Here is a 25,696-nt window from a genome sequence, read left to right as displayed (position 1 = left end):
TATAGACTCAGAGGGTATGCGCATGCGTCTGCAACACATTAAGAGCTTGTAGAGAGGCTATAGACTCAGAGGGTATGCGCATGCGTCTGCAACACATTAAGAGCTTGTAGAGAGGCTCTAGGCTCAGAGGGTATGGTTGAGAACCACTGGTTCACAAATTTCACATCAGGACTAATGAATAATTAATACAAAAATAATAAATGATAATGTTTTAGTCGTGATATTATTTTTTTAAATCTTGCTTTAATTCGTGAATACAGCCTTCCTGAGTACATCTGTTGACCTTGACACTTGACGTCAAGTGCGTGCGACGTTGCAACGTAAACTATCAAAGAGGACGATGCGTACGGTGTAGTGAAGCCGCAGACACACCATGAGAACAGAAGGAGGGATGTCGTCTAAGGCTGAAGTAGACTTAACTAACAGATGAGAGCCTCACTGACTTGTGTCTGGGTAGTGCTCACTCCATATGCACACACACACACACACACACACACACACACACACTTGTGTCTTTTTTTATTGACTGACAAAGATAACTATAATTTTCTTGTTCTGTAAATTTCCCCAGATTGACACTGACATGCCCCCCCCCCCCTGTTACACTTTGTTTTGCGCGTGTGTGAAAGTCTATGTACCTGTTTTATGTGTATATATGCAAGAGTGTGTCTGTGTACAGTGAATATTTGTGTGTCAGTGTTTTTGTGTGTACATGTTTTGGGGTATGTGTATACTGTGGCAATATACAATACATTTATTATTTCTCATATCATCACTGTCAGGCAGAAATCATCTCGATATTAGAACGTTTAATTAAACAGTTATTTATTTTCCAAATGTTTCAAAAATAGATACCCTACTTCATGTCACACAAATGTACTGAAAATAGCAGAACTAAAGCTCACAAGATTGTTTGCTGTATTCTTTTTTTTTTAAACTATTTTCCAATGTTTTTAAATAATAATAATAACATACAAGGTTTCCACCCGACAGCGGTGATATGCGCACGTGCGTGCGTACGTGCGTGCGTACGCGTTTGCGCGTGTGTGCATGCGTGCGTGCCAATGCCTTCCCATACCTGCAACAGACTAATGAGCGTGCGAGAAGGTCATTGTCCGTTGGGAGTGTTTACAACTAGCTGTAAAAGACAACTGTCAAAGGAACTAAAAGGTCCCTCATTCAGCAAGTGAAGCAGGAGCACATTTTTATGTTGTCACTTTGTCACGTGTGCCTCCTTGCATACAGAGTGTGTATCTCGGCCCCTTTCAGCTGGGCACCATTCTGGGGCCATGCCGAACCCCCTTATTATCCCTAAACTACATTATCACTACATCTTTGAATGGTATTGGTTAAAATAGCCAGTCTGCGTCGACACGTTGTGAGCTTGTAGATTGGCTATTTTAACTATTCAAAAATGTTTTTTCACAATAGTATAAAAAAGGCAAAGTATAGTTTAGGGATAAGGGGTTTAGCACGGACGAAAATAGAGCCCCTTGTGTGTCCAAAACCGTTCATTTTTTTAAATTATTATTATTATTTTAGTAAACCTTGTAGATCTGCTGTTTTCTATAGGCCTACTTTTGTAGGAAGTATAGGGTATAAATTTACCGGGAATAAAAATATTAAAAAGTTGGAAAGTGGAGATTGCCGGTTTCTGCCCATGCAGCGAGTGTGTGTGTGTGTGTGTGTGTGTGTGTGTGTGTGTGTGTGTGTGTGTGTGTGTGTGTGTGTGTGTGTGTGTGTGTGTGTGTGTGTGTGTGTGTGTGTGTGTGTGTGTGTGTGTGTGTGTGTGTGTGTGTGTGTGTGTGTGTGTGTGTGTGTGTGTGTGCGTGCGCACATGCGCATGCGTGCGTGTGCGAGAGGGTGAGAGAGAGAGAGAGATGGAGGGGGAGAGAGAGAGATACAGAGAGAGAGAGAGAGAACGGAGAGGGAGAGAAAGTGAGAGAGAGGGGAAGAGAGAGACAGAGACAGAGAGTGAGGAAGAGACTAACCAAGCGTCAATCATCGAAGTGCCGGATATGATGTGTGAGTGCCAAACGTCTGTTGCCATGGCAACAAAGCAAACACTGAAGTAGCCTGTGAACAACATAGTCCATTCACAAATAGAAACTGCAGCCACCTCTATGTGTGTGCGTGTGCGTGCGTGCGTGCGTGTGTGCGTGCATGTGTCTGTGTGTGTTTACACATACGTGCGCACGATTGTGCGCATGCAGACTCATGTGAGCTCTTTTTTTGCCATGAAGTTATTCCTCTCTCGGTGGAGAGAGAGACACAGGCACACACTTCGGGAGCACGCATGCAGAAACTGACACTCTGTCACTCTGGATCTCTCTCTCCCTCTCTCTCTCTCTCTCTCTCTCATCCCATGGCTGACGTTTTCATCCGTTTCTGTTATTTCATCTCGGGGCATTTTCACAAGAATGTCTGATTGAATTCACACTGGAGGTGATCCGAGGGAGGAATATAAGTGACGTTTTTTTGGCCACAAATGCATTAGAGATCCGGCTATCAGGTGTCCATGCCGGTCTCATCTTCACGTCATGTGGTGCGGTCACAACTGTATACTATGCATGACAGTCACATCATGGACAATTGTGTGTTAATCAGCATATTAATTGAATTAAAAACAATTTGAAACGTTTGTTTTAGATTGTTAGTTTTACTTTTTTGTTTCGTACAATTATCAGGGGACAGCTTTTCCATCCGTCCTCCTAGGGAGGTATACAGTAGGTGTGTGGCGTAAGCATGAAGCCAGATTTAACTACTTGTGTGCCTGTAGGTAGATGTGCTATTTTCGGTGTCCGACACCGACCGCAAAGCAAAGAAGTACAACCTGGTCCTTTGCATAGAGGCCAGGTGGTATACGGAGGAAAAGCCTGGTGTCAGTCAGATCATGGAAACACAGAGGTCGTTATGTGTGATTAATGCAGCGGAATCTGGAACGGTTGGTGAGGGTGAGGGTGCACACTACTGGCTCAGTGCCAGGTGAGGGTGAGGGTGCACACTACTGGCTCAGTGCCGGGTGAGGGTGCACACTACTGGTTCAGTGCCGGGTGAGGGTGCACACTACTGGCTCAGTGCCAGGTGAGGGTGAGGGTGCACACTACTGGTTCAGTGCCGGGTGAGGGTGCACACTACTGGTTCAGTACCGGGTGAGGGTGCACACTACTGGTTCAGTGCCAGGTGAGGGTGAGGGTGCACACTACTGGTTCAGTGCCAGGTGAGGGTGCACACTACTGGCTCAGTGCCGGGTGAGGGTGCACACTACTGGTTCAGTACCGGGTGAGGGTGCACACTACTGGTTCAGTGCCAGGTGAGGGTGAGGGTGCACACTACTGGTTCAGTGCCAGGTGAGGGTGAGGGTGCACACTACTGGCTCAGTGCCGGGTGAGGGTGCACACTACTGGTTCAGTGCCGGGTGAGGGTGCACACTACTGGTTCAGTGCCGGGTGAGGGTGCACACTACTGGTTCAGTGCCAGGTGAGGGTGCACACTACTGGTTCAGTGCCGGGTGAGGGTGCACACTACTGGCTCAGTGCCTGCATGGTGAGGGTGCACACTGGTTCAGTGCCATGGTGAGGGTGCACACTACTGGCTCAGTGCCTGCATGGTGAGGGTGCACACTACTGGCTCAGTGCTTGCATGGTGAGGGTGCACACTACTGGCTCAGTGCCTGCAGTGAGGGTGCACACTACTGGCTCAGTGCCTGCATGGTGAGGGTGCACACTACTGGCTCAGTGCCTGCATGGTGAGGGTGCACACTACTGGCTCAGTGCCTGCATGGTGAGGGTGCACACTACTGGCTCAGTGCCTGCAGTGAGGGTGCACACTACTGGCTCAGTGCCTGCATGGTGAGGGTGCACACTACTGGCTCAGTGCCTGCAGTGAGGGTGCACACTACTGGCTCAGTGCCTGCATGGTGAGGGTGCACACTACTGGCTCAGTGCCTGCAGTGAGGGTGCACACTACTGGCTCAGTGCCTGCATGGTGAGGGTGCACACTGGTTCAGTGCCATGGTGAGGGTGCACACTACTGGCTCAGTGCCATGGTGAGGGTGCACACTACTGGTTCAGTGCCATGGTGAGGGTGCACACTACTGGTTCAGTGCCATGGTGAGGGTGCACACTGGTTCAGTGCCATGGTGAGGGTGCACACTACTGGTTCAGTGCCATGGTGAGGGTGCACACTACTGGTTCAGTGCCATGGTGAGCGTGCACACACCAAACTGGGTTTCAAACTGCGTGCAGTTTCCGTGCATCACAGCGAGGACACACGTCGCACTTTCACTTTCACGTGAACGCGCTCCCCCCCCCCCCCCTCCCTTCTTCGCAGTGTTGTCTTTCAGACGCACACTCTCTCTCTCTCTCTCTCTCTCTCTGTCCCCTCGTCTCATCTCGTCTCGTCTATAGTCTCGTTATTTTGGGACTTTTTCTTAACCCCCAAAAACTATTACAACACCACCATTAACCCTTCGTTCCAACGCATTGCAGTGGCTTCTTTGGCGCTGTACTCCTCTCCCCTCTTAGCTCTCCTCTCTCTCTCCATCCTGGTCTACCCGGATACGGATACCCCCCCCTCCTCCTCCCCCCGCCACCATAACCAACACCGTGCCACCATCATCAACTCCCCTCCCCATGCTTTACGTAATGCTCAAAGCCCTGCACATCCTCCACCCCGGCCATGGCAACAACCACATCTGGATCACACACGGCCAAGTCTGAGACTGGCACCAGAGTGCCAGCCTTAAGCAGTCGTCACAGAAAAAAAATTAAGTGATACGCTACCAGAAAGTCCCGTTTCAGCCAAAGAAATTCCTAAATTGCACGGCTGTGTCCCGAGTGTGAGTTGGCTCTCCCAGTTGTTAGACTTCTGCAAACTAAAGAATGTGATTTCCACACATCTTAGGAGGTTTTTTTTCTTGTGCGTTTCATTCCTTACGCAGTGGCATTGCTTCATCTGCGTTCTCCTCAATCACCTCTCAAAGTTGGCTTCCTCCTCCTCTTTCCCCCCATCTTCCTGCTTCCCTCCTCTTCTTTCTCAACATTTTCTTTTGGCTTTTTTTTGTGCTTTCTGCTCCGGCAGTGTTGGCGCCCGTTTATCCATAGGCCAGCAGTGCCGCCAGGTGGTCAGACACATATATTACATTATCAATTCTGGAGGAGGAAGAGGAGGGCGGAGGAGGAGGAGGCGGAGGAGGGAGGGAGGGAGAGGAGAGGAGAGGAAGGAGGTGGTCCAGTAAAGCACAGTTGTGAAGTCAGCGCTACGTGCACGCTCCTCATTGGCGACTGCCGTTGTCTGGGGGAAGCGAAGCTGGTGGTTGCTGCGTCTGTTGCTACAGAGCGCTTTCAGAAAAGGCGGCTCGTCGTGTGCTATATACTTCACGAGTCCAAATGTATGAATGGCGTTCAGGGGATTCAGGGGGCATTCGCTCAAGTAAAGCCCCCCAAAGAGGGAAAGGGACCTGGGGTATATAAGGCAGAGTTGCTTTTTTATACAAAGCGGACAATATGAAGAGCAGCAGTTGAAGATGAGCGGATCATTTTGGGGGAAGTTTTATGAGGTGTGTGTGTGTGTGTGTGTGTGTGTGTGTGTGTGTGTGTGTGTGTGTGTGTGTGTGTGTGTGTGTTTCTGTGTCACTTGACACAAGTGACACAGGAAATTGGGGCTGGGGGGGGGGGGGGCGGGAGGGGTAGGGTGGGGGGGGGAGGGTGTAGAGACCTTTGCCCAACACGGCTTGTTGCCGTGGTAACAGCAAAGGATGGCGGATTGAGTTATAATTGGTCAGAGAGAGGCAAATGATGGGCTGTATGGAGAGAGGGAGGGAGGGAGGAGAGATTGAGGGATGGGAGGGGGTCCCGCTGCGTTTTGTGTGGGTAGAGAATGATGGTGGAAAGTTTTTTTTCCCCCTTATAGCGCAGGTTTGTGGTCTGCCAGGTATAATGGAGGGCAGTGGCATTGATACACATATAGAACATGATGTACGCGCCCGCATGACAGCTCATGAAAGCCTGTTCTTGAGGGCCGATAGCCCATGGTGTATGGATGGAACCCAATTGTTCTCTCAACACAAACATTAAATCCCATTGACAATGAATGGACAATTTTGAGTGTTTGTGTAAACACAAACATTTGCGTAACACAAACATCGATGACGAAGTTGAGGAGGACGCAAATTGCGATTGGCCGGAATGAGATGATGATGTATGATGATGTACGATGATAAGAGAGCCCCTCACTTCACATAGTTGTGATTTCGTTTAGTTTAGTTTAGTTTATTTCGGTCCTATTTTCACAAAAAATGATTCATTTACAATACATTTAACCCATTTTGACCTGAGGCCGATTCTAAGATAAATGGCTTCTACTGTAAATCCTATGTTTTCTGTAAAGCCTCTGTTTCTATGTTAGTGGTGCTCAACCTTTCCATGTCAAGGACCCGCGGAATTATTTGGCCGCCGACTCCCATCTGAAAATATGATGTTCCCAGAGGCAAAGATATGAGTTAAATCGTTCGCTCTGGAAGAATATATATTCAAAGATTTGCGCCATAATTTCACGATTTTCAAAAAATAGCAGATCTACAAGCTCGTAACGCGGCACTCAGTGCCGTGCTATGAGCTTGTAGATCTGCTATTTTTTAATAGCTAAAGTATAACATAATCCTTAAAACACCGAAAGGGGTTCCCGTCCAGAATGGGACGGGAACAGACACTTGAGTGTCGCAAAAAGCTGTAAGCTGAAGCTAAAAGCTTATTATTGCCTTCATTTGGATGCAAAATCAATTATCAAAACAAATCAATAAAACTAACACAACTGACAGACAGTTTATATTTGCTAATATAAAACTATAAAGAGAAACCTCAGAAGGAAGTTTACATTTCATACATTATTAAGTGTCAATATGGAAGTATTGACACCAAGCTGCACACTTCACCACTAGGTGGATACTTGACAAAAATGGACAAATAATGGTATGAAACATATACCATTTGCACATACATTATTTTTACGTATGGAACAATAAGACTCATACCCACTATAGTACCGTTTTCTTTTTCTTTTTTTTGCTATTTACATTCATTACTTATTAATAATACATACATTTATGTATATTTAGATATATTTATCTATTTAAAGCTGCCATAAGAAATAATATGTCAACATCTTAATGACTTTGTTTTTTATTTATATTTTTTGGTATTCAGACAGCCAGCAATGAGTAGCACGTTCCCAAAACAAATGTGACACATCTAGGGGCATTCAAAGATGTTCCTAGAAGCTTTGTCATTGGTCGGGGAAAAAAACCCCGGTCGAAATGACTAACAAATCAGGAAGTAGCCAGGCAAATCAACCAATGACAAAGCTTGTACGGAAATCTTTGAATGCAGATTGCAGCCCCTAGAAGTGTCACAGAAACTACATTTTCTTTGGGAGCGTTCTACCCATTGCTGGCTGTCTGAATACCAAAAAAATAAAATAAATAAAAAGGTCATTAACATTTTGACATATTATTGCTTATAGTAGCTTTAATTTTAATATTTACTAGTACTTTCCACTTATAAGTATTGCAATTGTTTTGGATTTTTGTATGTGGTTTCCAGCATAGTGTGTCGTCTATGGTGATACGGCATAGACAAACTCCTACACTGATAACACCTCTGCCAATTCCAGCCAGAAGAGAGAGAGACAGTTACGTGTACACATTTTTCACCTTCTTCCTATGTATTCTCTCCCTCTCACTCTCTCCTTTCTTGTCATTTTTAATCTGTATCTCTCTATGCCGTGTGCTCTCGTTTGACATCTGACTCAAGGTTTACAACTACAGCTTATGGTCCCGTCACTATAGGTTTCGTGCCATGCAGATGTATAAGTCCCATGCAGGCACGTCACCACCGCTCTATTGTGGCAGGCTGATACCGCTGTAATGTAACCACGTCGTCTCTGTAGTGGCGCTGGTGAAATAAGATGACATAACTGCACCGAGTCCGTTTGGCAGCGGCTTACAGTGTATCTAATCGATCTGGTTGCCCGGGGGGTCGACGAGGGGTCAACCTAAAAGGCATTATGTCCGTTCTGAGGAAGGGGTTTAGCTGTCGCCGTTCATTAAGTAGGGCTTTGAGCTGTAGCCCCGAGTCCAAACCTCAGTACTCACACTAATCTGCCCCATGCCCCTCTCTCTCTCACGGCCCGTTTCTCCTGTGACTGGATTGCTCGAATGCTCGCTCCCTCACTCAGTCACTCAGCACTCACTTACTCACTCATTCACTCACTCACTCACTCACTCACTCAGCACTCACTCGGCACTCACTCACCCACTCACTCACTCACCCACTCACCCACCCACATAGCACTCACCCACCCACCCACTCACCCACTCACCCACCCACCCACCCACCCACTCACTCACTCACTCACCCACCCACCCACTCACCCACCCACCCACTCACTCAGTCTGCTGTCCGCCTGGCTTCAGCCTCGACCTATGCTTAGTTGTGTGCCAGCGTCGCGCAACGGAAATAGCAGATATACAAGCTGACGACGTGTCGTAGATCTGCAATTTTCAGCGTGCGACACTGTGTGCAACGAAGCATATCAGGCCCTTTCTATTTCCGTCTCTCCCCTGTCACTGTTTACTGGATGAAAGCTCCAAGCGTTTGGGTGAGTCTGTCTGTCTTGCTGTCTCTCTCTCTCCCTCCCTCCTTCGAGGGCTATAATGCCTATTAGTTTAACTCTTGTTGTAATGCCGCGGGCTTAAAGGGGCACAGTCACCGCGGATCTGCATGACACAAGATCCTTGACACATGACACAAGCCCACGACAGCAGGTCGAAGAATGGCATACGAGAATGGAAGGCAGAGTGAATGGCAGCTTGGTCTCGCCACAGAGACTGCTTTTAGTCACCAATTGCATGACTAATATACTGTGGCAAGGGACTGGGAGTTCCGTATTGTGATCACAGTAATATACTGTACAACCCTCGAGGGTATTTTGGCTTTCATACAACTTCTACCAACCCATTTTGTACAAAAGGTTATTGCGACATGTGTGTCGGGCACCATATATGGTGCCCAGGTCTCGTGACATCATGTGACTATCATCAGGGATGGAGATGTGGAGACCCTGATAGTCATAGTAAATGTGACCTGCTGTCGCAGTTAAGCCCATATATGGAGATCCCTGATGTCATCAATATTGGCCAGCAACTCTATACATCTGACCTCAAATCTAGATCTATATCTAGATCTACATATATGGATATATGTCAGAACCTGTTCTTCCTCTTCGATGACTCCCTTTTGACTTTCCATTCGAATTTCAAACTCTAGACGGGCCAGCCCCAAAGTTATTAGTGCAGCCGGCGAAAACTAGAGTTCTCAACAGGCCCAGAAACTAAAGCCCGGCCCTACCTGGGCCCTCATCAAACCCTGTACACTCAAGACATGCTCCTTATATGGCCAGTACAGAATTGATCTGACCCCCCCATGCCAAAGCGCCAGTGCTCGCCCAGCAGTCTGCCCACTTCTCGCCCTCAGGCGTCGTACTGGTATACAGTATACTGTGCGTGAAAGAACAAGAAGACAAACCAAAACGGAAGAATAAATAATAATATTATTTATTGCTAACACAAGCTATAACACAAGCTCCCTGGATATCACAAACATTGTCATAAAGATAGCACTCTGTGAATTACCAGTAGTGAAGTCACGTTTTCATCATCATGGATACAATCACACCTACAGTAAAGACCAATTAGATTGCTTCAAGTTGCTTGTCTACCTGTTGCATAATAAATGTTGAGGAAATGTTACTACAGACATTATGCTCATATACGGTATACATGATCACAAATGCAGACCCAGAAGGTACGATTGCCGAGTGCCACTGCGGCGGTTGGGAAAACTACAACATGTCATGACGTCACGCCACAGTGATAAGCGACTCGGCGCTCACCCAAACACATCTCTCTGTTTTTATTATGGCGGTACTAATATGGAGTATGGAGGACAGCCATAGAGTATAAAGAAGGATAGAGACTCAGGGCTGTATTTTGCGTGTCTTAAGTACCAGTCTTATTAGGTAAGTTAGGTAATAAGACCTGGTACTTAAAAATACAGCCCTGGTGTTCAATGTTAAAGCCCAGCTGCACAGGGTTTCCTCGTCATGAATCCACGGGTCCGCCTGCAATTTACGCTCCAACCACTAAGGCCGAGTGCTTCAACGCTGGAGAGCCTCACTGCATGGGGGCTTGAGGACAGCCCCTGCTAGTGGCTCCCTGCACTGTGACCTCATTGGTTGCTTGAGGTCCTGATTTCCCTCAGACACGCCTGACTGGCTGGAAGGGGAAAGTGAAGCCACTCCCAGCATTGTGGGGTTTTTTTTGCATGACATACAGGTTGACTGACTCATGTGGCATATTTAGATTTCATGTGATATACCTGTCACATTATTACATAGACGATTCTGCCTGTGTGTGTGTGTGTGTGTGTGTGTGTGTGTGTGTGTGTGTGTGTGTGTGTGTGTGTGTGTGTGTGTGTGTGTGTGTGTGTGTGTGGGGGGGGGGGGGGGGTGTCCACTGTCCATTGATGTGCCTTCATAATCACTCTCCCTGTTTTCTGGTTTCCAAACCCACCACAAGAGAAGTTCTGTTTTCACCCACCCCCCCGCCTCCCCCTTTCCCACCATTCCTCCTTTCCTGCACAAAATGACTTTAAGTCTATTTTTACCCTCTGGTTCTCTATCCACTCTTATCCTGTCCCACCCATTTTCCCTCTCTTTCACAGCACCCCCTCCCCTCCTCTCCCCAGTGTCTGTTCTCGCTACATGTTCTCTTTCTTTGTGTGTGTGTGTGTGTGTGTGTGTGTGTGTGTGTGTAACGTGTGTATTATTGTGTGTCTGTTGCAATTATGAGGAGGCAGATTTGCATGGGAAGGGCGGGGGCGCTGGGATTGAAGGGGTTTTCATGATGAGAAATTAAATTACATCACTTGGACACCACACGTGTTCTACAATTGTATGTTAGAAAGATATGGTCACCTTTTCACACACAAGATTTTTATTTTGCTGGCTCATAAACTATTTGGAAACTATTTCATCAGTTCAAAGCTGTGGGATAAACAAACAATTTATTTTTATTTTTTTATTAATGACAATGTGTATACATGTTACATGTATCAGATGCAACAGATTGCATGGGCCCAGGATGTTCTTCAGATGTGACTGGTCAGTACAGTAGCTTACTGGCGCCACCACTGCATTAGGCGGTCATTACTGGCAAATGCACTTGGAACTCGGCGTTTGTAAGGGGCGGGACCTTCTCCATGTTGTGTTAGGAGATTGGTTGGCCTACATCTGAGTGTCGGCGTGTCATTGGTGATTTAAGTAATCACTCCAGTTTACTACAAATTGTGAACCAATAGGTAGGGGGCTGGGGAGGGCTTCTTAGATCAAAGGAACTTGAGTTACAGTATGTAGGATACTTGCAGACTTATGCAACTACCCAGTATTCCCTTGTGGAATCAGTAGATTTATCGGCTTTATATGACTTTGATATCGTTTTTTTTTTTTAATGCTTGTGTCTCGTTTAATTGTACGTGGTTATTTTCGGCGCGACACCCTTCGTACGAAGAAGTATCAATATCAGTGGGGGGGTTCGGTGACAATTTGCATATGACTGACATTCCAGCGCACACTATAACCAATCAGCGAGCGCGGCGGCGGGATGGCAGGTGGCCGCTTGAACCAATGGGGAAGCATGGATGTAGTAAAAGGGGGCGGGACACGGTTGGGCGAGGTTGACAGAGCGAGGAGGAGGAGGAGGAGGGGGAAGGAGGAGGAGGGAGGGTGCAGCCCAGTTTACAACAAGAGGAAGAGAGAGGGAGGGAAAGAGAAAGAAGAGAAAGAAAGAAAAGAACAACGTTTACTTGCAGGGAGGGAGAGAGAGAGAGGGAACAGTGAACACTGGTGTGATGATGATGAGAGGACTTTAAATTAACCGAAAAGGCCTCGCCCGGAGCGAGCCGAGCGACTCGTAGTGACCGAACTAGACGCTGCGTTGTGGGGGGGAGACAGACATCGGTGCGGAGCGGCCAGCCCAGAGCCTGCCTCCTGCACACACACACACGGACCTCCTGTTGTTGTGCTACTATCCATATATACTGGACATCTGATTTTCGTAACTACAGACAACAACTCTCTCGGGTTCCAGACACAGTCCTGCCGCCGCGCCGGAGAAAGACCATTCCCTGGTGGTCCCTGTTGGTACCTTTTATAGACCGACCTCCTCGACTGGACGAAAAGAAAAACAAAGAAAGAAAGAAGCGGAGCTACGGATACAACATCCCCCCTTTTTTTAATCTCCAAATGCTTCTGGAGTGGAGACTGTAGAGAGTGATAGACAGAGAGAGTTCCTCTCCCCAGTCGTGTGCCGCTAGAGGTTGTAGTCCATCTGTAGTTGACGTGAGCTTGTAGTCCATCACCAATAGATACAGTTAATGTTGGGTTGTCCATGTGAGGTTTTCGTGGTTGAATTGTAGGTAGGGGAAGGACTGGCAGTGAATATTTCACGTTGTCTTGTAGGTATCTGGCTGTTAGGAGGTGTGTGTGTGATGGATGAATGCACCAGATTTATCGGGAAAGACATCACATCTACATTTCGACCCCTTCTTGCGTAAATGCATAACGGATGTTACTCCTGTTTTCCACAGTTTTGTTGTGGAGATATTATTGACAGCCAGGTGTTGAAAAGAAGCGGATCGCCAGATGAAGACAGGTGTCCTCTCGAACGGTTCGACTCACTGACAAGACATGCGGACCACCCCAACTCAAAGTTGATTTTAATGGGTGGTTTTGTGCCATGGCGAGCTGTGGTCGTGGTCTTATTTTAGCTGGCAATAATAATAATAATACGCGTGATGTGTCCGCCTTAGTTGTGTGGTTGAGAAATGAGAACAATCGCGTTAGTTTGGCGTGTTTGTGTGCGGCGGCGGCGGCTGCAGGACCAGGGGCGTTCCCGAGGGCTTGGTCTGATCTGGAACGGTCCGACATCATGTTGTATTATTATTAATAATAATAATTATGTGAACCAAACGATGTGATTAACGACACGTGTTCTTCTTACACATTATCACAGTATGCAAAATAACCTCCCAGGTTGGAAGAATCACGTCAACTGATAGCTTTATTTCATGTGTTTGTTTGTTGCAGTGGTGGCACAGACACGGTGGCCTTCCCTTCATCCGATACTTGTTTTTAGTGATTTTACTTATTTTTTTTAATACAGCACTGCTTTTTTTTTTTTATTATTGTTACGCACATTCTTATTGACGCCCACGTAACGTTTACACCCACCCACCAGCCCCGTTAGCGCAGCGCTCAGTTTAACATGGCCCGGGCCGGGGAGGAGTGCGCAGTCCTCGGCGGGATGCTTTAAATCCAGCTCGTGGATGAGCGAGAGGCCCTGTTAACCCGTGGAGCGCCGCGCCACTGTACTAATGTAAACAAACGGAGTCAGAGAGAGAGAGAGGGGGCATCGGGGGTAATTAGACCAAGGAGGAGAGAGAGAGAGGCTCGCCTTCCATCTCACCGCGTCCTTTCGATGAATCGCATACGTAACTGCTGCGTTGTTACCAATAACTGAAATTAACTTTTATGTCGTTATTATGCACAATCCTTCGTAGTACATTTTGTCCACGGATGTTGGATTGTTGTGTGCGTGTTGTTGTGTTATTATCAGATTTCGGTATTGCTTGATTGATGACGTGAGCTGGACTCTTGCTTGGTATCAAACTGTACAGCACCATCGTAAAAGAAGAGGATGGTGCAGTGAATATTGTGAATGATGACTGCAACCTGAAAAGGGAAGATATAACGGACACACCATTGAACACTTATTTTGTTCATCTCTGTTGCCATCGGTTAAAGCGAATCCAGAGGTGTTGGATTAAGGATGATTTCACGTGTGGATTATTTTTTCTTGCCATCCAATTTTTAAAAGGGATCTCATATTAATGGACATATAAACACAGTTTCTTTTGGTCAAAGAAGCATCCAGGACTTTATTCAATCATGTTTTCTTCAGAGAATCCTCAGTATCTCCGTCAAGGATTAAGCATGTTTGGTTAGTCCTTGTCAATGAATCACCTCACCTCGTGTATAAATATGTTCTGTCTCACTTGACCTAGTACATAAATAAACAGCTGGAATCATTTGTAGACATATAACAGAATATATAGCCTTTCAAGTAGGTTATTACTACTTATTACTAACAAACAATGCCAAACATTGATGGTTGTTTTGTGAATACTAGATATAACTCGGGGTGATGGGTTGTTTCACCCCCTATTGTTATAAAAGGTTATACACCAATACATGTAATACATTGTCAAAGAAACGGTTGCTTAAAAATGATGTAACCATCTTCCCCGTTTTCATGGTTTCTGTTTATTCTGAGTCAGAATCAGTGGCTAGCTATAGGTGTGCTGTTTCAGCCCGTGTGTGGTAACAGTGATGTGCCCACACTCACCTACACACTGGGGCAAGTCAAGGACTCATTTGGCTTATATATATTTTTGGATCCCATCTCTCCACAGACTCATACAAGGGGTTATTGTTTCCTAGCTGACGATGCTATCTTTCACAATAAATTAATACAATTGTTCCTCAATAATCAGGAGAGAAGCCAGAAGTAGGTCGCAAGATACTCTGACAGGGTTGCAAAGAATACTTTCTAATGGAGAATTGATGCTGTTTGATGTGAATCGCCATTATAGCCAATAAGCCAGCTGAAAACCAGTACTTATTACAGCCTCACCCCACCATAAATAAGGAAGCAGCCTCTTGGTTATCTGAAATGGAGGAGAGAGCCTGGATTCTACTGAACCAGAGCATCCTGTAGTAGGCTAATTAAGTAATGGAGGTCAGATAGCAGTTCTGGGTTGTCAATAAAGAAAATGTACTGTGCTTCCTCTGCAGTGTGGACCAATGTGGAGCCCCGGTCAGTTCCAGTGTTTCCGTGGCATTCATTGGTCCCTTTCCTGGCGCCCACCCAATCAGATGCCTCCGCTCTGCCAGGAGAGGGCCAGCAGCCAATCAACCAAGCGGCCAGCCTCAAGACAGGTACATTGAGTGTGCCTACGTGTTCTTTGACTGAGATAAGGAGTTCTGTGCTTTGTCATGCATTACAACCCTTGATCACAGTTATCCTTTATTTAAAAAGTGCTTTCTAATTAAATGTAGTGTTTCTCAGATTAAGAGGATACACATGCACCCTATATCTGATCTAGGAATGAATCCTGCCAGAGTACCCCACACAACCTACACTCCAGTTGTCTGGGCCAATAAAGGCAAATTAGACATAGGGCTGTGACCAGTGAGCACTGCATTGTTCGCACAAGTGAGAAGACTTGCTGGTGTCTCATATCAACAAATCAAAATCCCGAGTTGGTGTTGGCTAGACCTCACTCTCGCAGCCAGCAACTAACTAACTGTATCAATTTCACTACATGGATGTTATGCTTTGTTTAGATTGACAGAAATCTGACAGGGAGAAATCCTCTACCAGAATAGTTTTTAAAAAAAAACGTTTTTGCCTTTTATTGATAGGGTACAGTAATTAGACGGGAAGGGGGGAGAGAGATGGGGGAAGACATGCGGCAAGGTCCCGACGGGCTCGGGACTCGAACCGGCGACACACCGTCGGTCTCAATTACCGGCCTAGGTGCCTGGACCGCTCAGCCGCGCGGCCCAGGCCGCTAATTAGGCGAATTAGCTTCCGGTTCATTTTGGGGTAAATAAGTGATATCTTATAATAGTTATAACAATATAATATCTAACAAAATATCTTCTTCGCAACGGGTCTGTGTGGGCCCGATGGTGGAAAGTCCATCCATCTTCAACCGCTTATCCGTAGTCGGGTCGCAAGTCACCAATTTACCAGCCCAATTATCTATGTGTTCTGTTCCACCCCCAGAGTCTCAGGGGCTGCCTGCGATGCCACAGGAGTGCATGGAGGCCCCCCCTGCCGCGGAGAGGGCGGGGCGTCCGACACACCCCCCCACCCCCTCCATCGATGAGCTTCCCCCGGAGAGGGAGAAAGGGGAGGCGGAGAGAGAGAGGCCCGACAGCGAGACGGAGAGTGACGTCGATGACCCGTAAGAGTGAATATCTGCTGTCTGTCTGCTGTGTATTGTGCGTGTTAAAGTGTGCCATACCATGTTGTTGTTGTCAGACTTCTTTAACCACATAAGACTTGTATACCTTGCTGTACGATGAATAGTGGAAAATCACACCTGTGCGAACTGAGTGGTGCAACTCCCCTCTCTCTCTCTCTCTCTCGCTCTCGCTCTCGCTCTCTCTCTCTCTCATTAGCAGGCAACAGTACAGCTCTATCTCTCTCTCTCTCTGTTTCTGCACAACAGCGCCCCTACTGGTACTAATGGTCATACTCATGCATAGGTGAACACATACATAGGTGAACACATACATAGGTGAACACATACATAGCCAGGTGAACACATACATAGGTGAACACATACATAGGTGAACACATAGGCGCACACGGACTTTGCTGTTCCTTGGAGTGGTTGCACCACTCAAAAAGTGTTGATCTACAAGCTCACGACGTATCGCGATGCAACGTGAGCTTGTAGGTAAACTATTCCCATTTTTGTTTCATGTTGAGAATATTTGAAAAGTCTATGTAAATGTGGTGGATCTGTCTGTGAGGTTGCATGTGTACAGGAGATGGGGCAATTGGCCATATAGAAGGTTTCTGCCCAGGCGTGTCATACGTGGGTGTTTTATTTATTTTTTATTTATTTTCATTTATTTTTCTGGTTATCCTAGCTGCTAATTTGGGCAGACCAGCTCCAGTGCCAGAACAAAGCAGAGATGGGAACAAAAGCATTCCATCTCTCTGGGCTTTATGTGCCCATATGAAAGGCAGCCATTGAAATGGATGCGGCTGTCTGCCGATTCTGCTGATGTACCTCGCGGGAGATGAACTCCTCGTGCTCCGTGTGTCTCTACACTTTTGATAGACTGCCAGCTCTTATATAACCCATTCTGACCTGAGATCAGATTCTAAAAAAAATGTCTTCTAAAACTTGACAGTTTTCTGAAAAAAGCTATGTTTCTATGTCAGTCGTTCTTTGATTTTTCAAAAAAATAGCAGACCTACAAGCTCGTAGCGCGCCACTCTGAGCTATGAGCTTGTAGATCTGCTATTTTTCAATAGCTAAAGCGTGACATAATGCTAACACCAAAAGGGGTTCCCGCCCTGAATGGGATAAACTCCCCAAATGAAACGCGTAGGATTTCTCGACCGCTCGGAATCAACTTGAGTCTCCTCACATTTACATTTACATGTAAAGGGAACGTGGCTTGGTGTTGTATGCATGTACACATCTGACAATCTGACAAATGATAAAAGATATACAGTGTAGTGTGCTGTACGTACACTACAGTATATACACTATCGATCAGAGAGAATGATGTCGTACGGGCAAGCGCCTGGTATGTTTCACAAGACTGTGAGAGAAGTGAGATGAAAATTGATTTGCATAATATTCTAAGTAGTGCTGATAAGAGAGTTGATGTTAAAACGTCATTGGAGCCACATTTCTGGCCTACCATGACGATGAAAATATGGCCAGACAGAGCCATCTCTCCTGGGCCTCCCCCTCTCTCATAGAACCAGAGATTAAAATAGGGTGCATTTTGCATCCCTAAACGCAGTTTATAGTTAAGGGACGCAATAAAACGACGACCTCTGCATCCACGGGATGCACTACTGTACTGTTTTTTTAAATTCTAGTTTACGGTATTTAGCTAGCTTTTGTTATAATAATCATTTCTTCTGTTTTCTACATGAATACAACCACATTATAAATAACCATATAAAATGAAATGGGAGTTTAAATGCTGCAATTTGTAAAAATGGCAAAATATGACTCCTAACGTCGTCGAAGTGGGAACTTCCCTGGGACTCATTTCTAAAAGACCATCCCTGCATCCCGGGACTCATTACATTGAAAAGCTATTTACAGAGAAGCAGGCTGCCGAAAAGTGCCCATTATATGAAACAAAAGATTTTGTGTTTTTTTTCCTTCTCCACAGGTTCCTCCCTGGAGTCTTACCTGACCCGCCTCTCTCTATACCGCCAGTCAAGAGGCGCACCCAGTCCCTCAGTGCACTACCCAAAGACGGGGACAAGAACAGCCCCGGGAAGGTACTGCCAGAGTCCCATGTACCACCCCCCCCACCCCCAACATTTTCATCCATTTCCTTTTCTGAATCTCTTGTCTTGCTCTTATATCGACTCTTATCACAACTTTATTGACTCAAAATAGCTAAATCTGATTTACAGCATGGCTTATGATGTAATAACTGCTCACAAGACTTGATGCTAAGAAAAACTACACTACACAAGGGACATAAGTGGAACACGGGATCCGATTATATGCCATTAAATGAACGGTGGAATGATGCAGTCCAGAACATGAGAACGTCATCCGCTCTCTCTCTCTCTCTCTCTCTCTCTGTCTCTCTGTCTCTGTCTCTCTCTCTCTCTCTCTCTCTCTCTCTGCCCCAGAGGGAGAAAGACCACATCCGGCGTCCGATGAATGCGTTCATGATCTTCAGTAAACGCCACCGGGCGCTGGTGCACCAGCGGCACCCCAACCAGGACAACCGCACGGTCAGCAAGATCCTGGGCGAGTGGTGGTACGCTCTGGGGCCCAAGGAGAAGCAGAAGTACCACGACCTCGCCTTCCAGGTAGATACACGCTCAACAACGGGACCGGGACCGAAAACAATCGCGCTGTACTTTGCTAGTTAACCGTCAAAACCACTGACCCCCCCCTAGTGTATGTTGGACATAGGGATAACGAAAACCTTATGCTTTGATGTTTTGCTCTTGTCATAGCTTTGGAACCCTGTTAAATGCATCAAAGGTTGGTCTCATTGCAGGCGTGACATTGAATATTTACCTCCTATGTCTTGGGCTGAACTGGTCTTACTGGTCTCAATACAGCCTCAACTCAACCGTTTTGGAAACACTGGAATGTGTTCTGTGTAGAGCGTGGAACTAAGACGCACATATACATAAAATAACATGGGACGTGAGCCACTTTAGCTCGGAGGCCAGTGGAAAACTGACACTGCCAGCAAGGCTACCCTCGGTAAATGACCTGTAAGTACTCAAGGGTGTTTGGTACAGGTTCTGAAAAGGTCTTAAAATGTGTTTTCTAAATTCAGACCCTACAAATCTTTAATACACTTACAGTAAATGTAGCGTATAAGTCTCAGAGGTCTTAAAAGTCACTGACTTGTATTCTCTCTCTCTCTCATTTTACCATTCATGCTTATTCCACTGGTGAAGTTGGTCTAACGTGTGGTGTAACGTAAGCACCAAGTAGGTTTTCAATTGAATGCATCCCAGGACTCACAGGTGGTCCCGTGGATGAGAAATGCAATGCATCTCGGGTACAATTTATCATTTTTAACAAAATTGCAGTGATTAACAAGCAAGCAAAATCCCAAATTTGACAACTTTATACATATACAAATGGCACCTAAATTATAAAATAAAGAATATGTTATAAAATGGTGTCCTGTGTTGAGCATTACACAAGAAAAGATGCATACAAACAAAGTAAGTCCAGGACCAACCGCACACGCACACACACACACACACTCACACCAGCCTACGTGTCGATCCTTTTGGAATAATATGCGTCAGAGACACGGGACGGACGCGCTACAAGCATAACTGATTAGAATGATCTTCCATCGTCGTAATTGAATGAATCACTTAAACCCCATAAACGTTTGACCAGAGTCCTCCACCCAGGCGTCTATACTAGGCCGTAAGGATCACGGCCAACCAAAAGCTAACATCACTCGTAGAGCAGAATAGGGACGCTGCGGTTTCACCTGGTTAACTTGGTGAATTGTGCAGTCACCTGGTGTGTGTTTGAAAGAGCACGATGCTCTGCCAACTCGACGTGCCACGGTCTCCCAAACCCCTCTCTCCCCTCGTCCTTTTAACCTCCCCTCTCCCGTTCCCAGGTGAAGGAGGCCCACTTCAAGGCCCACCCAGACTGGAAGTGGTGCAACAAAGACCGGAAGAAGTCCGTCTCTGACGGCCGCGGTGTCCCCGGAGGCAAGGACATCCGAGAGAGGAGCATGTCGGAGACCACAGGTCAGTCTCGCCGGAACTCCACATGGTACCCACCAATACACACACACACACACACACACACACCACAGGCCAGTCCCGAACATATTCAACTCCCACGTGTAAACACACGCACACAAAATCACAAACGCATGCCAATAAACACAGGTTAGTTTCCACTGTTGCCGCCGCATGTAGACGCACCCACCCCATATTCACAGATGTGGGATTCCTCAGTCCTCCTCGGTGTGCTGTCATCCAGAGGGTCTTACCTGTGTTCTTTGCGACAGAGCCCCATTCAGTGGAGCTGAAGGGAGTGGTGGCAGGCCTGGCGGGCGTGTCTGAACGGAGCGCAGGGGACGGCCACGTGGTGCAGCCGACCCGCCCGCGGGCGTTCTCCCAGAGCGCCATGCACAGCCTGGAGCGCGGCGACCGGGGCAACACGCAGGCCCTGGCAGAGCTGGCACAGGTAAGAAGACACTGGTGTTTTTTGCTTTTAAATGCAGCGGTGTGATGGTTCAGTAGCAAAACACAACGGGGATGCCAGGGAATGTGCATAAATTGTACAAGGTGTTTTCAATGAATGCATTTTGTAACACCATAAAAGTGTCTCGGAAGTTGTCTTCGTAGAAGCAGATTCAACACAAAAAAACCAGTGCCTTATATAATTGAACATGAAGCAATAAATATGACAGATAGGGGGGGGCGGGGGGGAGATGGGGACTGAACCAGAAAACGGCAAAGCTTGTATTCTCCAGTACTGATAAGGGTCTGGTATCCATGACTACATAATCCTTGCAGTGTGTTATTTTTTTGCCCTGTTTGCATAAGCCGGTAAAGGCTTCCTAAGTGCCACAGGGAGGTTTTGTCTGCCTCATATTCTCATCTAGTCCACTGATTGACACACTCAACACTGTCTGCTGTCAAACCAGTCCATACAGTATGTTGGACATGGCCAGCCTGGGTATGGGTCGATAATCGTTTTGATTGATTGAAGTATTTATTAAAACAGTTTGACGGACGATAATTGTTTAATCCAGGATTCGATGGCGCTTACTACGACATTCCCGCCTTTTGTTTTATGTGTTTAATCCGCTGTATTGTAATGATTAAAAAGAAACTCCGTCTTTGCCGTGGAGCTGGAGACGAGACCTTCATGTTATGACGACGAAACCGGAAATCAACACATGCTGTGGGCTGCTAGGGCTTCTGGGAAATTGAGGCCAATGCAAATGAACGGGGTTCAACGCCTCATGGAGGAGGGTCTTGTGGCGCACCAAGATGGCGGGTGGTGCGATCGTTCATAACAAACGGAGGAACCTTTTTTTGTTAACAAGAGGGTCCACCGTTTTGTCAATTTATCATAACATTTAGAGACGTTGTTGTTCTTTAGCACGATAGAAAATGTTGAAAAAAAATCATATTGCAGAGACGTTAACCAATTCAAACAAGGAAAGAATCTGTTTCATTTTAGATTTCTTTTGCATTGGCTCTTCTACATTTTAGATTTACATTCTACAGGCTCAGTTCGTGCTGTGCTGTGAGCTTCTACATCTGCTATTCATTTAGTCTGGTGTGGCAGGCCAGACTAATGTCACTGTGTAGATATTAGTCTGGAACTTGGGCGTGGATGATTCATTTTCAAGGGGCTGCTACAAATGGATTCAAAGCATAACCGCAAAAAAAATAAGAAAATCTTTGAATAATGGGCTCTGATTGGTCACCCGCAACTTTGGGGTGAGTGAAATTTAATTCAAACATGCCAGCCAGACCAATCTGCCCAGGGCTATTTCTTCTTGTCTCTCACTGTATCTTATCTGAAATAAAGCATAAAAATGCCCAAAATAAATCTTAAAAAGGAATTGCATAACTTGGTTGGTATACTAAATTTAGAAATCCACACATCCAGTGATTTGTTTTCAAAGGGTGTTTTGAAAACGGACAAAGGAATATGCTGCTGAACTTTGGTATTCTTCGATCATAACATCTCCAATAAAATATCAATTTTAACCCCTTTTGGTGTTTTAACTAAGCATTATGTTGTACTTTAGCTATTGAAAAATAACAGATCTACAAGCTCATAGCGCGCCACCGAGTGGCGCGCTATGAGTTTGTAGGTCTGCTATTTTTGAAAAATCGTCAAAATGCGGCACAAATCTTTGAATATATATATATTCTTTATTTTTTTTATTTTTTTCGTCAGGCCTAAATGGGTTAAGGGCAACTAGAGTTTAGAACGGTTCACTTCGGTCTATAATCCTAGTCCTTGTCGTTTCCTCAGATGTGTGGGGACGGAGGGGGACAGTTTGCGGGTCGCGCCCCGCCCCTGTCTCGCTCCCAGCGGGGGGTCAGCGAGGACATGACCAGCGACGAGGAGCGCATGGTCATCTGTGAGGAGGAGGGAGATGACGATGTCATCGGTGAGTCACTTCAGTTTGTCTCTTTGCTTTTTTTTTTAATCGTGTCTTTTCTGATGTGCCATTTTCAAAAATCCCCTCCATAAACTCAACCATCACAACGTTGTTGTTGTCGTCGGGGAGAAATCTCTTATCGCCATGTTGTGTTTTCTTTTTTCTTTTTTTTTTGTTTGTCAAATATGTTTTTATTGAACAGATAAATTATTACAAACATTATAATATGAAATACTTTTTTTTATGAAACAAAATGAAAGAAAAAATAAAGACAAAAAAGATAAAGAAATCCCTTAACCCTCCCACCCATACTGCTCAGTGACATTGCATACTATATAATAAGATGATAGAAACCTCAAGGAAAACATCTGAAAAGAAAATGGCGTACAGTCAACCATATCAATGGTATCCTGTCTATTAATCGACAAGGGGCAGCCAAATCTTATCAAACCGTCTCTCCCTGTTTCTCAGGAAATACCTTATTCTCTCAAGATGAAGTGTACTAGTCATTTCATTTAACCAGTGCTTAAATGCAGGAGCCTCTTCCTTCTTCCAGTGTGTCAGAATTAGTTTTTTCGCTATAATCAGACCATATGAGAAGAGTTGTTTCTGTGCTTTCGTCAACATAGGCATGGAGTCTGACAAACCCAGAATTATTAGTACAGGATCGGGGTCAATATGAATACTCAAAATATCAGACAGCGTAAATTGTGCATTTATATTGTGTAATACATTCACCCATTCTCACACACATTGATACACCGATGGTGGAGGAAACCATGCCAGGCACATTGTCGGTGGTCCCCCCCCCCCCCCCCCCCCCCCCCAGCTAAATGATGTTGGTAACCAAATGGACCCTTATATTTGGTTTCATTTTACGCTCTCAAGAGTTACATTTGTGTTAAACGTCTGCATTACTAAATTCACAAGAATTCTACACGATTACAGAATGTGGAAGAATTGTTATTTAGATCGACGTTTTGTCCTGTTGTGTCTTATTGTGGACAAAATCTTATCCAACGACAACATATTATTCTTTAGTTTCGGGGGGGGGGGTTAGCTAGGCTAAATCTCATCAAATGGTGTCTCCGATGGTGTCTCAGATGCCGAACAAATAATGGGCCTTGATGTGAATGGGGTTGAAATCAGGATGTCTGTGACTGTCCTTCCACAGAGGATCCTTATCCCAGCAGCTCCATAGACCTGAAGTGTAAGGAGAGAGTGACCGACAGCGACAGCGACAACGGCTCCGGGGACGAGAGCAACCGCAAGGTACCCCGACAACCTTTCCTCTGACCCTTCCTCGTGCATCGCTCCTGTCTCGTGTTTGTTATGCCTCCACCTTTATTATCCAAGGATGATCTGAAAGGTCATCGCCAAATATGTCTATATTAGTCTCGCCGTTCAGTTCAGGTTTCAGAAAAAAACCTGTTTTCTTTGTCAGTGGTTCTTAAACCTTTGCATGTCAAGGATCCCCAAAATTATATGTGTTTTGGCTGCCAACGCCCATCTATCTTAAAATATGTTGTTCCAGGGACCCCCGGAAGCAAAGATTTGAGTTTAAAACGTTCGCTGTGAAAGAATATATATATATATTCAAAGATTTGCACACATTTTTCACAATAAAAAAAAAAATAGCAGATCTACAAGCTCAAGCTATGAGCTTGTAGATCTGCTATTTTTCAACAGCTACAGTCTAAAATAATGATTCAAAGTGGTTAAAAAGCTCTAACGTGACACAGATGCGTTCCAGGTCTTGGATTACGTTTTGCTCTCCCGTTAAATGTCACTTGTCTCATGTTGTTGGATTAACATACTCCGGAGGAAACCATGAGCTATGCAAATGTGATTAGAATTCAGTTTCTTTCTCTCTTCTTTTCCAGCGAGTCTTTGCTCCAGTCATCTGTTCCTCCTCCTCCACCTCCTCCTCCCACCACCCCACCCCTCACGGCAGGAGCGTATCCCTCTCCTCCTACAGCACCGGCAAGCGCTACGATGAAGGCAGAGGAGGAGGAGGTGGGGGAGGGTTCCTGGAGCGCCGCAGGAAGGGGGGAGGCGATGGAGAAGGTAAGGACGGCTTTGGGGGAGATGGAGGAGGAGGAGGTGGAGGAGGAGGAGGAGGAGGAGTGGCCTCGCTCTCCCTCTCGTTCTCCTCCTCGCCGGGCCAGTCGGTGATCTCCAGCTCGCCGGGCGCCATCCTGGGCATGCAGGGCGCGCTCCGGGTGGCCTCCACCGTGGTCACCAACGTGGTGCGGCCGGTCATCAGCACGCCCGTCCCCATCGCCAGTAAGCCCCGCGACGCGGGCACCTCGTACAGCCCGCAGCCGCCGCTGCTGGACAGGAAGCCCCTGATGGTGGGCTCCGGTGCGGGGGGCGGGGCGGTGGTCCCCGGGGGCGGCGGCGGGTACTACTCCTCGTCCTACTCGCCCGGTCCCATGGGGGCGGGCGTGGGCTCCGGGGGAGTGGTGGCCAGTCTGGTGTTGGGCGGGGCGTTCCCCGGCCAGCACCCCGCCGCTGTCCAGCTCATAAGCTCTTCCTCTCAGCCCCACGCTGGCCCGGTGCCGGCCCCCCACAGCTACAGCAACGGGCCCCTGCCTCTGTCCCTGCTGCAGCCCCAGTTCCTCCCGGCCCACTCCCTGGCGGGCCCCGGGGGGGGCAAGGCCATAACGCAGGTCCAGTACATCCTGCCCACGATGCCCCACCCCAAGAGCCCCTCCCCCCAGCAGCTCAGCCAGCCAACCAGTGTCTTCAACCTGCCCACGGCTCCGCCCACGCACATGCCCCTGGCCAATGGGAAGCAGGCGGCACCGGGCTCGCTGGCGGGATATGCCGCCAATCCAACGGTGGGCGTGGTCAACCCAGGAGCCAGAGGTGAGCCCTTTTTTTTAACATGCAGAACATAGAATGAACAATGTGGAGTTTAATCTGCTTTTTAGCTTCACTATGATCGGGATAATAATAATACCAGACAATATTCAATGGCATCCACTGCTCCTGATAGTTAGGATGGCTAAATCCACATTATGTGCAAATTAAGCATGTAACGATACACTCAACTCACGATACGATACGTATCACGATATGAGGTTCACGATACTATTTTTCACGA

General features: G+C 46.6%; 1 protein-coding gene across 1 annotated transcript in view; it reads left to right on the top strand.

Annotated features, from left to right (window-relative positions):
* Positions 1-25,696, top strand: part of cicb (capicua transcriptional repressor b) — a 69,419-nt gene that overhangs the window by 24,154 nt on the left and 19,569 nt on the right. The window contains 9 exon segments of the mRNA XM_080768745.1: positions 14,971-15,114; positions 15,968-16,148; positions 18,115-18,226; positions 18,590-18,772; positions 20,068-20,200; positions 20,467-20,645; positions 22,458-22,596; positions 23,762-23,859; positions 24,471-25,458. Coding sequence (XP_080624871.1) covers positions 14,971-15,114; positions 15,968-16,148; positions 18,115-18,226; positions 18,590-18,772; positions 20,068-20,200; positions 20,467-20,645; positions 22,458-22,596; positions 23,762-23,859; positions 24,471-25,458 — 2,157 coding nt within the window.

Source organism: Protomyctophum bolini (genome assembly GCF_963924005.1).
Source record: "Protomyctophum bolini genome assembly, chromosome: 7".
Classification (NCBI taxonomy): domain Eukaryota; kingdom Metazoa; phylum Chordata; class Actinopteri; order Myctophiformes; family Myctophidae; genus Protomyctophum; species Protomyctophum bolini.
The sequence above is the reverse complement of the archived record's forward strand: the minus strand, read 5'-3'. Positions and strand labels throughout refer to the sequence as shown.